Source organism: Grampus griseus (genome assembly GCF_964374135.1).
Source record: "Grampus griseus genome assembly, chromosome: 19".
Classification (NCBI taxonomy): Eukaryota; Metazoa; Chordata; class Mammalia; order Artiodactyla; family Delphinidae; genus Grampus; species Grampus griseus.
The window spans coordinates 12,247,369-12,259,649 of record NC_139013.1 but is presented as its reverse complement, the minus strand read 5'-3'; the positions used below and the strand labels follow the sequence as shown (position 1 = coordinate 12,259,649).

General features: G+C 54.1%; 1 protein-coding gene across 2 annotated transcripts; it reads right to left on the bottom strand.

The window, feature by feature from the left end:
* Window positions 1-6,559: 6,559 nt before the first annotated feature.
* Window positions 6,560-9,461, bottom strand: SERTAD1 (SERTA domain containing 1). 2 transcript variants are annotated; one of them, XM_082677139.1, is made up of 2 exons: window positions 9,280-9,461; window positions 6,560-7,601 (listed from the first exon to the last, which is right to left on the bottom strand). In XM_082677139.1, exon 2 carries the CDS (start codon window positions 7,599-7,601, stop codon window positions 6,882-6,884), a length of 720 nt encoding a protein of 239 aa, XP_082533265.1. In that variant the 5' UTR covers window positions 9,280-9,461; the 3' UTR covers window positions 6,560-6,881. The 2 variants fall into 2 exon arrangements, with proteins under 2 accessions (XP_082533265.1, XP_082533264.1); XM_082677138.1 differs by lacking the exon at window positions 9,280-9,461 and adding an exon at window positions 8,895-9,005.
* Between the last annotated feature and the right edge of the window lie 2,820 nt (window positions 9,462-12,281).

The window sequence follows — 12,281 nt, the reverse complement described above, 5'->3', positions numbered from 1 at the left end:
GCCCCTCACACCCACCCGGCCGCTGCCTCGGATGCTCCTGGCTCTCTGAGCCCGGGCCTGGGGCTGGGGCTGGGAAGAGGCTGGGGATTACCCCCAAAATGCATGTCAGCAGCTTCGGCCCCATTGTCCGGCCAGGCAGGGCCACCAGGCTCTCAGCTCCGTCGGCACCCTCACCCTTCACATCAGCTCTCTGGCCCCTCTGCGAATTCATCCCCCACCCTACACTGAGCAGTTGGGGCCTACTCCCGAGGGCACGAGGGCATGGGGGACTAGGAACTGGTTGGCAGGAACCCAGAATGCTAGGGCCCTCCTCCCCTCTCTCCGAAATGCCCCCTGCCCACTCTCAGCCACCGGGGAAGGCAGGAATGTGCTGACCTCTGGGAAATGCCTTCCAGGCCTGGCAGCCACCAAGGGTTGGGGTGTGGCGGAACCCAGCCAGAACCCTCCTCCCAGGAAGGGTGGAAGGAACAGTGTGGTCAGGGCTGCTGATGGGCCTGAGGAGACCCTTCCTCCATTGCAGGTGCGCTCTCTCTCTCTCTCTCTCTCATTCATTGATTCATTCAAATATTCATCTGTTCATTTATTCATTCAACAAACATTCACAAGCCCTTGGTGACAGGCCCTTTGCTGAGCACTGGGGACACTGACGGACCTAAATTCACCACGGGGGGCAGGCTCAGGACAGGATTCCTGGAGTCAAACTGGAGGGTTGAGGAGGGAGCCAGGTAAAAAGCTAGGGAAGAGTTTTCCGGAAGGAGGGAGGAGGAACACGGGCAAAGCACCAGGGGGTAGAGAGGGAGCAGTCCTTTATTCAATGTCAGCAAACAGTCAATAAGCACCTGGTCTTGTGCCCAGCCCCATGCTGGATGGTGCTGGGGACACAGTGTGACCAAGATAGCCTGGGCCTGCTTTCACAGAGTTCACAGTCCAACAGGGAGACAGACCCAGAGTGGCCAGGGTTGGGATGGGGGAATTGCAGGCAGAGAGGTCAGAGCCCTGCTGGGGTAGCCCAGGAAAGGTACCTGCTTCACCCTAGGAAGGGAGATCAGGGAAGGCTTCCTGTAGGAGGGGACATGTGAGCTGAGACTTGAAAGACCCATAGGATCTAGGCAAGAGAAGAGAGTGCGGAAATTCCCTGGCAGTCCAGTGGTTAGGACTCTCTGCTTTCACTGCAGGAGGCATGGGTTTGATCCTTGGTCAGGGAACTAGGATCCTGCAAGCCACACAGCTTGGCCAAAAAAACAGAACAAAACAAAACAAAACAAACAAACAAACAAAAAAGAGGGAGAGAGAGAAGAGGGAGTGGAACAGTTTCATGGGCAGACGGAACAGCCTGTGCAAAGGATCTGAATCCAGACGGAGCTCAGCGCATAGGAAATTTCCAGGAGCTGAGAACTGTGTCCTTGTTCATGGCTGTGTCTCTAGAGCCACACATGCCCCTTCCTTTGCATGTCCTTCTCATTTATACACTTATTCACCAGCTATTTGCAGACACCTCCTCTGTATCCATCCATCCCTGGGCTGGGTGGTGCTGGGGACACAGCAGTGACTGTGACTGTGCCCTCACAGGACTCACAGTCCATGGGGGGCAGACACTAAAGAAGTGACTAACGAAATGAGTGTATAATTACACACTCTGTGCTAAGTGCTCTGAGAAAAGGATCCAGGTCTGTAAGAGGGGTCTGGCACTCTGATACTATCAGAAATGGCATGGAGGGCTTCTTGGAGGAGGTAACATTTGAGCTGGCACCTGAAGGATACACAGGAGTTCGTGCCAAGCTGTGGGTGGTGGATAAACGAGAGTGGGTTTCAGGTAGAGGAAACAGCCCGTGCAAAGGGCCCCTTTGAGAAACTGGTGAATGTGAGAGTGAGGGGAAGATGAGGGGAGGGCCAGCAGGGCCACGAGGAGGGGCTGCGACTTTGTTCTGAGGGCCCTGGGTACCTACAGGAGGGACAAAGGGTGGAGGGTGGAAGGAATCTGATGACAGACCAGGCTAGAGCTGGGAAGAAAATTCACCCCTTGCTGCTCAGGGTCAGACAGACAAGGAGGCTGGTACAGGCTATCCTGTCCCTCTCTGGGTCTCAGAGGGCAGATATCCTTGTTTGTTCCCAATCTTAGGGGACAAGCACAGTCTTTTGCCATGAAGTATGATGTTAGCTGTCTGTTTTTTGTAGCTGCCCTTTAGCAGGTGAAGGGAGCCTCCTTTCCCAGTTTTCTCTAAGTTTTTTGTGGTGAAAGATATGTCTCTGTCTGTGTCTCTGTCTCTCTATGTGCCCCTCTATGTCTCTGTCCTCATTCCTTATCTCTCTCCGTGTCTCTCTGTGTCTCTCTCTCTGTGTCTCTTGCTTTTCCTCACCCAAGGGGGTGTGGCCATGGGAAGTTGAATTTAAGGGGTGGCACCAGTGTCCCAGTTCCGGGCAAGGCCACCTCCATAAACACAGGACATCCTGTAGAGCTGGGGAAGGAGGTGGAAGGCTCTCCTCAGGGACCACCCTCTCCCCACCCAGTCTGAGCCAAGCAGGAGCCAGGTCCTACCCAGTGCAGCCCAGGGAAACTGCTGTCTTCCTCACCCCCGTCCTTTAGGCCTGCTCCCGCCCCCTGCCCTCTCTACGGAGCTCCAGTTCCAGGGGCCCAGCCACCTGGATGCCTGCCCCCGGGTGTCCTCACAGACCCCTGCACCCACTGTGTCCCTCTCTGGCCTCAGTGTCAACCCCAGACCTGCTCCCCCTCCGGGTCACCATCCCAGGGTGGCCCCACCATCCCCAAGTCCCTTGGCTAGAGCCCTGGGTCTCATCCTAGGCCCCTCCTCTATTGCAGCTCATCACCCACACAGCCTGTCCTCTCTAGCGTCTCTCCCCTCCCCTCCCCTCCCGTCTCCTCTCCAAGGCTTCTCTGTCCCTCCGCGGCCTCCCTCCCCTCTGGACTCCTGGCCCCCAGTCTCACCTCCCACCAATGGCAGCCAGAGAGATCCATTTGCTTCCAGATTCCTTTACCCTAGTACCTTCAGAGTAAAGTTTCCCCATCCAGGGCTTTGTGTGCCCTGGTCCCTGCCAACCCCTCCAGCTCCATCACTTACCTTACCACTTTTCCCCTGTTTCCAATCAAACCCAGCAGCTTACAGATTCCTGAAAAGATTGTAGGGTCCCTCACTCCCTAACCCTTGCACATCCCTCTGCCTAGAACACTCTCCCCTCAGAACAACAGCCCTTTGAGGTAGGTACTCTTACTGTCCCAGCTTACAGATGAGGACCCTGAGGCCCAGAGAAGTCGAGAACCTTGCCTAGGGTCACACAGCCACAGAACGGCAAAGCAGAAGTTCAAACACAGGTGGCCTGGCTTTCAACACAGTATGGCTTATTGAGTCAATAATCATTGACTGGACTTCCCTGGTGGCACAGAGGTTAAGAGTCTGCCTGCCAAGGCAGGGGACACGGGTTTGATCCCTGGTTCGGGAAGATCCCACATGCCACGGGGTAACTGAGCCCATGCGCCACAACTACTGAGCCTACGCGCCACAAATACTGAAGCCCACGTGCTCTAGGGCCCACGTGCCACAACTACTGAGACCATGTGCTGCAACTACCGAAGGCTGTGTGCCTAGAGCCTGTGCTCCGCAACAAGAGAAGCCACCGCAATGAGGAGCCCGTGCACCTCAACGAAGAGTAGCTCCCGCTCACCACAACTAGAGAAAGCCCACGCGCAGCAACGAAGACCCAGTGCAGCCAAAATAATAATCATCATCGTTATCATTGACTAAGCATCGTTAGATCTCCACACTGGGACTGCAAACCGTAGGTGTCCAGTAAATGCTCATTGAATGAGTGAATGGGACAGGGGCAGAAGGTGAGCCTTGGACGGTACAGGGTTCAGACCCCGCCCCCGCAAGGACCGGGATACATTCTGAGGGGCCCAGAGCAGGGGAGAGATGTGGTCAGATCTGCCTTTTATATAGGGCCAGGCACACAGTAGGGTAGGTACCCATAAATTTTTGCTGAATGAGGGAAGGGAAGGAGGGGAGGGAGAAGGAGACCAAGGACAGCTCTCCCAGGTGCTGGAGGAAAGAAGTATATGTGTGTGATGGGGGTCCCTGTGAATGCCCATGGAGGGGAGCTGGCCTGGGGAGTGTCGTGGTGGGAGCACACAGAGGCTCTGTGAAAAGCAGCCCCAGCTCCAGGGCTGGTGGCTCCATTAGGAATGGTGTGGGCCCTGGAATCTGCTGGCCGAGGTAGCGTGGCCTCCTGGGGTTGAGCCTGAGGGCGGAGGGGCACACCAGAGCCAGGGAGCTGCACAATCGTCCAGGGGTCAGACATGGGGAGAGTAGGGCAGGTCTTCAGGCACAAGCTGTCATAAACCGAGGGCACCAGGGAGATGGGACCAGGGCTGATCTAGCCCATATGCTGCTTTTGTGCAAAAGGCACACCCCTTCCCCAAGGCACTTGACCTCCATCTGCTGAGAAACTGCCTTAATAAATATGTAAATGCATGGTGTGTGAGATAAATACGGAGCCTATGTGCAGTGCACAACCGGAGAAACTGTACACAGAGACTCTGCTGAGAGGGGAGCAACGCTTGCCAAACAGGCACAGGGGCAGATGGGACCATCGTTGACAGATGGGTAGGCTGCCTGCATCAATAGGTATCACAGGGACTTCCCTGGTGGCGCAAGTGGTTAAGAATCCGCCTGCCAATGCAGGGGACACTGGATAGAGCGCTGGTCCGGGAAGATCCCACATGCCACAGAACAACTAAGCCCGTGTGCCACCACTACCGAGCCTGCGCTCTAGAGCCCTCAAGCCACAACAACTGAGCCCTCAGTGCCACAACTACTGAAGCCCACGTGCCTAGAGCCAGTGCTCCGCAACAAGAGAAGCCACCTCAATGAGAAGCCTGCGCACCCCGATGACGAGTAGCCCCCTGTTCGCCGCAACTAGAGAAAGCCTATGTGCCGCAAGGAAGACCCGACACGCAGCCAAAAAAAAAAAAAAAAAACAGAAGTAGGTATCACAGATTATCCCCCAGTTTGGCACCCAGAGACATCAGAAATAGGTCCTCAGGGTGTTGTAAACAGAACGCATTGCTGACCCCACGCTGGGGACTCCTTGACCACTGGGAATCTAAGGCAGTGGCAGGACAGACCCCCAGACTGGGCACCAGGGGGCACTGCTGCGCTCAGCCTAAACTCCCAAGGTCTGGGTCTGGGTTAAAACCGAGTTTGAGTCCCATGGCCTAGGGGCTGGAGTCACCAGGTGTTGGAGTCAGGCACCCGGAGGATCCTCAGCCTGGGCACCAGCTCCCTTTGGGCCATTTCCACTCCCCACCCGGGGCCATCCCATCCACTTCCAAAAATGGGCACGACTTCCTCCGCTCCTCCAGGAAGCTCCACTCTGCCCGCCCCTTCCAGGCCCGAGTGGCCGGCCGAAGCAGCCTGCCTCTCTCCCTCCCCTGTCCCCCCTCCCTTCCCAACCCCCCCGTTTCCACCCCAGCTTCAGCCTCCCTGAAGCTTCCGGCCAGAGTGGAGGCACCCGAGCCCCACGATTTTAGTGCCCCTTAGCCGGGGCTTCCCGCATTGGAAGTGCAGCCAGCCCCTCAGGTCACCGTCCGACCCTCTGCCCCTCCCCCCAACCCACCTCCACCCTCCCCAGATGCAGCTTTCATCGTGCCCCTCCCCCCGTCCCGTACCCCGGGCGCTGCCCTGCCCCCACGGCCGCCAGGAAGGACGCTGCCTGGGTCCCGTGCCAGGCCTCTGAGTGTGCGGGCCCCTCCCAGCGGGGCCAGGAATGCGGCTGGACGGCGGGGGCGGCGCAGACACCCGGCGCTCAGGCCAACCCTATCACACAGGCTGTCAGGCAGGTGGCCCCAGCTAGAAGGAAAGCAGGATCGCCTGCCGTTCTGTCAAGCCACCACACTTGGTGACTTTATTTCGGAATCAGCTTCCAAGCTGCCTTATCCCTTGCCCAAAGAGAGACTTGAGACCCAGAGTGGATTTTATTTAAAACTTGCTGGAGGGTCCCTTTCTTTCAGTGTTTTTTGGAGAGCTGGCTCTCAGTCAGCGCTCCAAGGACAGGATCCATCCAGCCTTTAGCTTTGTGCTTTTATTTCTGCCTCATTCTGAAAGCTCCCATCTGCCCCCACCCCAGCCCCCAAGACACACAGGTGGACTCCAGGCAAGGACTAGATTTCATTTTTAAATAGTGGCCCGGGGCTCCTCCTCCACCGCCATGTATACACACAGCCACATCAGGGAGACCTGGCTGAGTATATCCCAGGAGTTTAACAGAGGGCCAGTTACCAGACCTAACTGGTCTGCTTCTCAGAACAAAAAGCAGTAAACTTTGAAACCTATCTCCTCAAGTGATGACTTCTTGGAGCCTCAGTTTTCTCAACTATAAAATGGGGCTAATAACATGCCCATCTTGTGATGAGAATTAAATCAGTTAACACATGTCAAGTGCTTAGAACTGTGCTGGGTGTCCACGGCTCAATAAATGTTAGAGGTTATTTTATCACCCTCGCCTTAGCCCAGAAATAAAGCAATACACAGACTTGAGACTTCCCATGACTGGCTTTAATTTCAAAAAAACTGGTTGGGGTCTTTTCCCACCTCAGGGAAAGAGTATACCAAGCTGTGCCTCCAGGGACTCAGCAGTGGGCCTGGTCCAGTCACATTCCAGCCACCAGGCCCTGTCATTTCATCACAAGGGCCAATTCCAGACTACCCCCATCAGCCAGAGACCAGAGGGCGGAGGTGAAGTTGCCCAGGACTGGATTCTTTCTCTCCAAAGCCCCTCTCTAGGGAAGCCAGCTGTGTCTTTCAAAGGAGAGTTGGTCCAGCCACCAGGCTCAGTTTGGACACCAGATCAACATCCCAGCTCTGGGGGAGTCAGCGCCCTGGCCCTGATGGCCGCTCCAGTGCCTGTGTGCCCACCAGCACGTCCATGAGGTAGTCCAGTTCGGCCTCATCCAGCTCTGGAGCTTCCTCCTTGCCTGGCCCATCCTCAGGGCTGGATTTGTGGCCCTCAGAGGCTGGTGCCCAAAGTTCACTGTCATACATGGATGTGTCAATGTCCTCAAACAGGCCCTCAAGCCCATCGTCCAGCAGACATCCAGTGGCTGGGCCGAGCAGGTCCAAGGCACCCAAGCTGGGTGGGGCTCCCCCAGTGGGGCGGCCTGGTGGCCCCTCATCTACCAGGGGCTGGGGAGCCTGGCTCAGGCCCTCAATATGGCTGAGGTCCTCCAGAAGGCTGGCCATGGAGGCTGAGAGGGCGGCATCAGAGCTGGCCAGCAGGTTGTCAGCTATGCCTGGGGCTGTAGGCGGGCTGGGCACAGGTGGCAGGGCAGCTGTGGGTGCCATGGACGCCTGAATTCGCCGCAGTGTGTTCACTACCAGCACCAGGTGCCGCAGGTCTGGTTCACTCTGCCGCAGGCTGTGGTGGAGCTTGAGCACCGAAAGGTCAAAGAGGGAACTGGAGGCCACGGCTGGGGGTGCCTGTGCCACTGCTGGGTGGCCAGGATCCAGCCACCAGGTGTCAACTGCCAGGGCTTCTTTCCCCTCCTCCTCCTCCTCCTCCCGCTTTCGCTTCAGGCCCTTGCTCAGCATCATCTGTGGGGAGGGAAGAGTCACTCAGTTATGGAAAGCCAATGTGAAGTTCGGACCACTGCTGTCCGTGTGATCTTGGGCAAATCACTTAACCTCTCTGAGCCTAGGCTTTCTTAGGGAAACTTTAAGACATGAATGATAATTGTATCTATTTCCTATAATTGTTTTAAGCAATAAATGAGATACAAAAAGCACTTAGAACAGTGCCTGGTACATAGCAATTACTCCTGTGAATAAGTACTATTAATAATAACTGTTAATATTTATTTCTTCGATGAACCATGTGAAATGTCCAATATTCAACCTTTTTTTTTACCCGCAAAAGCAATTGTTTCACATGGTTTAATCAAACATTTATTGTCTACTAATAGTATCAGACAATAAATAAATAGACAAATACAGGAAATGTACAGATGGTGCTAGGAAATACTAAAAGGTTCTGGAGAGTGGTCAAGGAAGGCTCCCCTGAGGAGGTGACAATTGAAATGAGCCCTCAAGTATGAGAAGGAATCAGCCATGGAAGAACCAGGGGGAAGGCATTCTGGGAATAAGGAACAACAAAGGCAAAGAAAGACCTAGAGGCTGGATGAGTTTGAACTGAAAAAAGACGCTGTGGTCAGTGCACAGAGAGAGAGGGGCTGGGGGTTGGGGCAGGGGGGTTCTGAGAGTAGGCAGAGGCAAGGAGCTTCGATTTTTATTATGAGTGTGGTGGGAAGTCATTGAATGGTTTTGAGCAGGGAGAGTGGTATTGTGGACTGATTAAGTTTCCAGAAGATCCCCTTGGCTGCTAAGAGGAAGGGGTAGGGGGATGGAGAGGGGCGGGGGGGCGGCGGGGAGGGTGGCCCTGAGATCCATTCGAAGGCTACTGCACTCTTTGGGGTCGGCAAAGATGATGACTTGGGAGTATAAGGCGGTAGTGGACATGGAAGGAAGTTGGTCGATTCAGGATTTATTTGGGAGACAGAGTGGACAGAGCCTGCCGGAAAATCCTGATGGGCACGGGGTTCACGGAGAGAAGTTTGAGGACCCACACTTTCCCCGGGGTGGGTGCCCCTGAGCCAACCTGCTTTTTTAAGCCAGGCAGCCTGCAGGGTACAGTACCCAGATCCTTGACCAGCAGAACTTTAAGAGTGACCCCTCACACTACTCAAAACTGGGTCCTCGCCTCCTTCCCAGCAGACCCGAGCATCCGGAACCGCAGGAATTCAGCCCCCACCCCCGACTCCGCCTCCCCAGTCCCGGCGCCCCCTAGCGGAACTAGGCCGGCTTTCCCCCGGGTATTCCGGTTCCCCATACCCCGGGACCCTTTACGCTGCCCCGCGGGACGCGGTCTTTTCTGCTTGCCACCCGGGACATAGCGTGCCTGGATCCCCGGAGAGCTGTTCTGCCCTCTCGGCCTCCGCTCGCTTCCGGAAGGCAGTGGAGGCTACTCCTCCAGAAGCGGCGGCGGCGGGGGCGGGTGAGTCACGCAGCCGGAGCCAGGGAGCCGGCGCCTCCGCCCCCTTCCCGGGCTGCGGCGTGATTCACCCGGCCTGGCCGGGGCGGGCGGCACAGAGAGGCCCGTGCGTCTCGATCCCGGGCAGCCCTGGCGCGCACCTGCCGGACTCGGGTATCGAACCTGCCAAAGGACCCCGCGGCCAGCACCCCTTCTTTCCCAGGCCTCTTCCCTTCATTTACATACCCAGGTCACCAGCTGCCAATCAGAACGAAGAGGGTGCCACCCGCAGCCAATCAGGAAGCGGTGGCGGCAGCATCGCTCGCCCGGTCCCCTTCGGCAACCGGCGCCTGAGTTGTGAGACGCAGCTCTGACTCCGGCTCACGACTCCAGGCTACTGACTCCCCTTAGCTACCGCCCACTCCCGTGGCAACCCCGCCCTTCATCCAGGGATTGGTCCTAGACGGTGATGGGCGGAGCCTGTAGGGGGCAGGTTCGAAGAGGGAGGAAGTTGGCTTCAGGGCGCATGTCCGGGCAGCTGCGTGGGGTTGGGGGGGGAAGGTAGGGTGGCTCTTTTCCCTGTGGGACAGTGGCGGGGTGGGGCTTTTGTCTCCTAAGGTGCGGACCCCTCACACCTGCCCACGCACCTGCCAAACCCAGTAACTGAGCTGCTTTCGCACCCAGCCCCAACAGGGGTCTACACTCTAGGCTAGCTAGGCCTGGGTTCAAATTCGGGCTCACACTCACTCGGTGTGTGACCTTGGTCTCTGAGCCTACAAAATCTGTTAAATGGGGGTCTTCTTGCCTACCTGTTGAGAGTTAGGAAAATTAAAATAAGGTAGTACCTATAAGAGCACTATATCAGCAAATGCTGGGTAGTTGTATTCAATCGTGGTTACAGGCTGGAGTGGGAGGGTGGGGGTGGGATGCCACTGGAATCCCACCCTGGGCTCCATTCCCTAAGTAGCTGTTTGACTTTGGGCAAGTGCTTTAGTCCCTTAGGAGGGTCTCAGTTTCCTCACTTTTAAAGTGAGAGAAATAGCGTCTGGCTCAGAGGATTGTTTTGAGGATTAAATAAAACAATTCCTGCAAAATGCTCAGAGTGGTGTGTAACGTATCCTTTTTTTCAGTAGTAATAGTTGTGGTAATAGCATAGGTGCTCAGTTCAAGTGAGACATTCAGAGTGGGGCGCAAGTGGGCAGGAGTTTAATACTTGTCAGATAAAACGACAATGGGACTTTACCTTCTTCAAGTAGCTCATTTGCTAACTCTTCCTATGGGAAGAACTGTTTGTGAATAAAACTCCTGACCAAAGTAAGATATCAAAAATGCTAACTAGGGCTTCCCTGGTGGCACAGTGGTTAAGAATCCGTCTGCCAATGCAGGGGACACGGGTTCGAGCCCTGGTCAGGGAATTAAGATCCTGCATGCTGTGGGGCACAGACAAATAAAAAAAAGAAAGTTTAATTATACAAGGAGATTAAAAAAAAAAAACTCAGCTAAAGAGTACCTGCCACATAGGGTTTCTGCAAGAGTTGAATTCGCATGTACAAAATTAAACACAAACACAGTCAGACAAAAACAGAATATGGGACATCTACAGCACAACTGGGTTGTTCTACCAAAAATTCAATTTCAAGAAATCACAAGAAGGGATTGGTGGGGTTGAGGGGGAGGAAGTTTCAGAATAAAAGATACTATATAATTTATTTATTACAACCAAATAGGCACGTGAACCTGCATTAGATTCTGGTTTTGATTTGGGCGTAAAAACTTCTACAAAAGACCTTCTTGAGAAAACTGGGAAAATTTGAATATAGACTGAATATTAGATAATATTAGGGAATTCTTAATTCTCTTAGATGTGAAAAAGGATTGTGGTTTGTAGGCAAGTGTCCTTACTCTTAAGAGATGTCTGCTGAGCTATTAATTAGGGGTAGAATGTCAAAATGTCAGCAGTTTACTCTCCAATGGTTCAGCAAAAGAAAAAATGTACATACACATCTGCAGGTAAAGGAAACTTAAAATGTTGAAAATTAAATCTAGGTGGGAGGGTATTCAAGTGCTCAGAAGGCATACTTTTTTTTTTTCTATCATTTCTCTGTGCTTGAAATTTTTCATAATAAAAAAAGTAAAATGCTAATCTGCTAGGCAAACTCACATAATTTCCCTCACAACCTATCTCTTTGGCCCGGGAAAAAGGAGACTCAGAGTCTCCAAGTGGGTCTTTCCAGGTCATAGAGGGAAGAAGTCTGAGTTTGATTAACGTGTGGTTTATTGAGCATCTACTATGTTGTGGACACTGTTGTAGACAATGGGGCTACAGCTCTGGAATCGCCTCACAGAGCCTCTCTTCTTATGGATGAGGGGATGGATGGGGTGGAAAAAGAAATATGAAAACAAATAAATTGTGTGCCAGGCACTGTTCTAGGCACTGAACATATGGCAGTAAAATTATAAACAAAAATCCCTGATATGAGGAGGTGGACAATAATAAACTTAATAAAGCAATTACTTAGTATCTTAGAAGGTGACAAGGGAAATGGAAAAGCAGAGCAGGACGAGAGTAATGAAAGGGTGTGCTGTTTGGACAGGCAGCTGGTGGTGGCGGAGGGGTCTCCGAAGAGGTGACATCGAGTGGAGACTTGATGAAGTGGGAGAGGTAGTAAAGCTGTGGAAGAAGAGTGTTCCAGCCAGAGGAAAGGGCCACTGCAAAGGCCCTGGGCTGAGAGGTGCTGTTTCTGCTGCCAGGGAAGAGGTCAGAGAAGTTTTCAGGCCCTTTAGAGCAGGGGTCCCCAACTTACAGGCCGCGGACCGGTACCGGTCCCCCGCCTGTTAGGGACCAGGCCGCACAGCAGGAGGTGAGTGGCGGGAGGGCGAAGCTTCATCTGCCGCTGCCCATCGCTCCCCATCGCTCGCCTGAACCATCCCTACACACACAAACGTCTGTGGAAAAATTGTCTTCCACGAAACCGGTCCCTGGTGCCAAAAAGGTTGGGGACCGCTGCTGAGAGCACTCTTTGGACCTTTGTTTTTCATTCTGAGAAGACCCTGGAAGATGAATAAATGAGGAAGATACTTTCTGCTTCTGTTCAGTGACTTGGAGAATACAAATAGGACGGGGTAATAGAGAGGCCGGGAGAGCGGTGCCTGTAGCCAGGGTGGTCCGGGAGAGTCTCCCAGAGGAGGTGACATTGGAGCTGAGACCAGAAAGTGGAAAAGGAGCCAGGAATTCAAAGGGCTGGGGG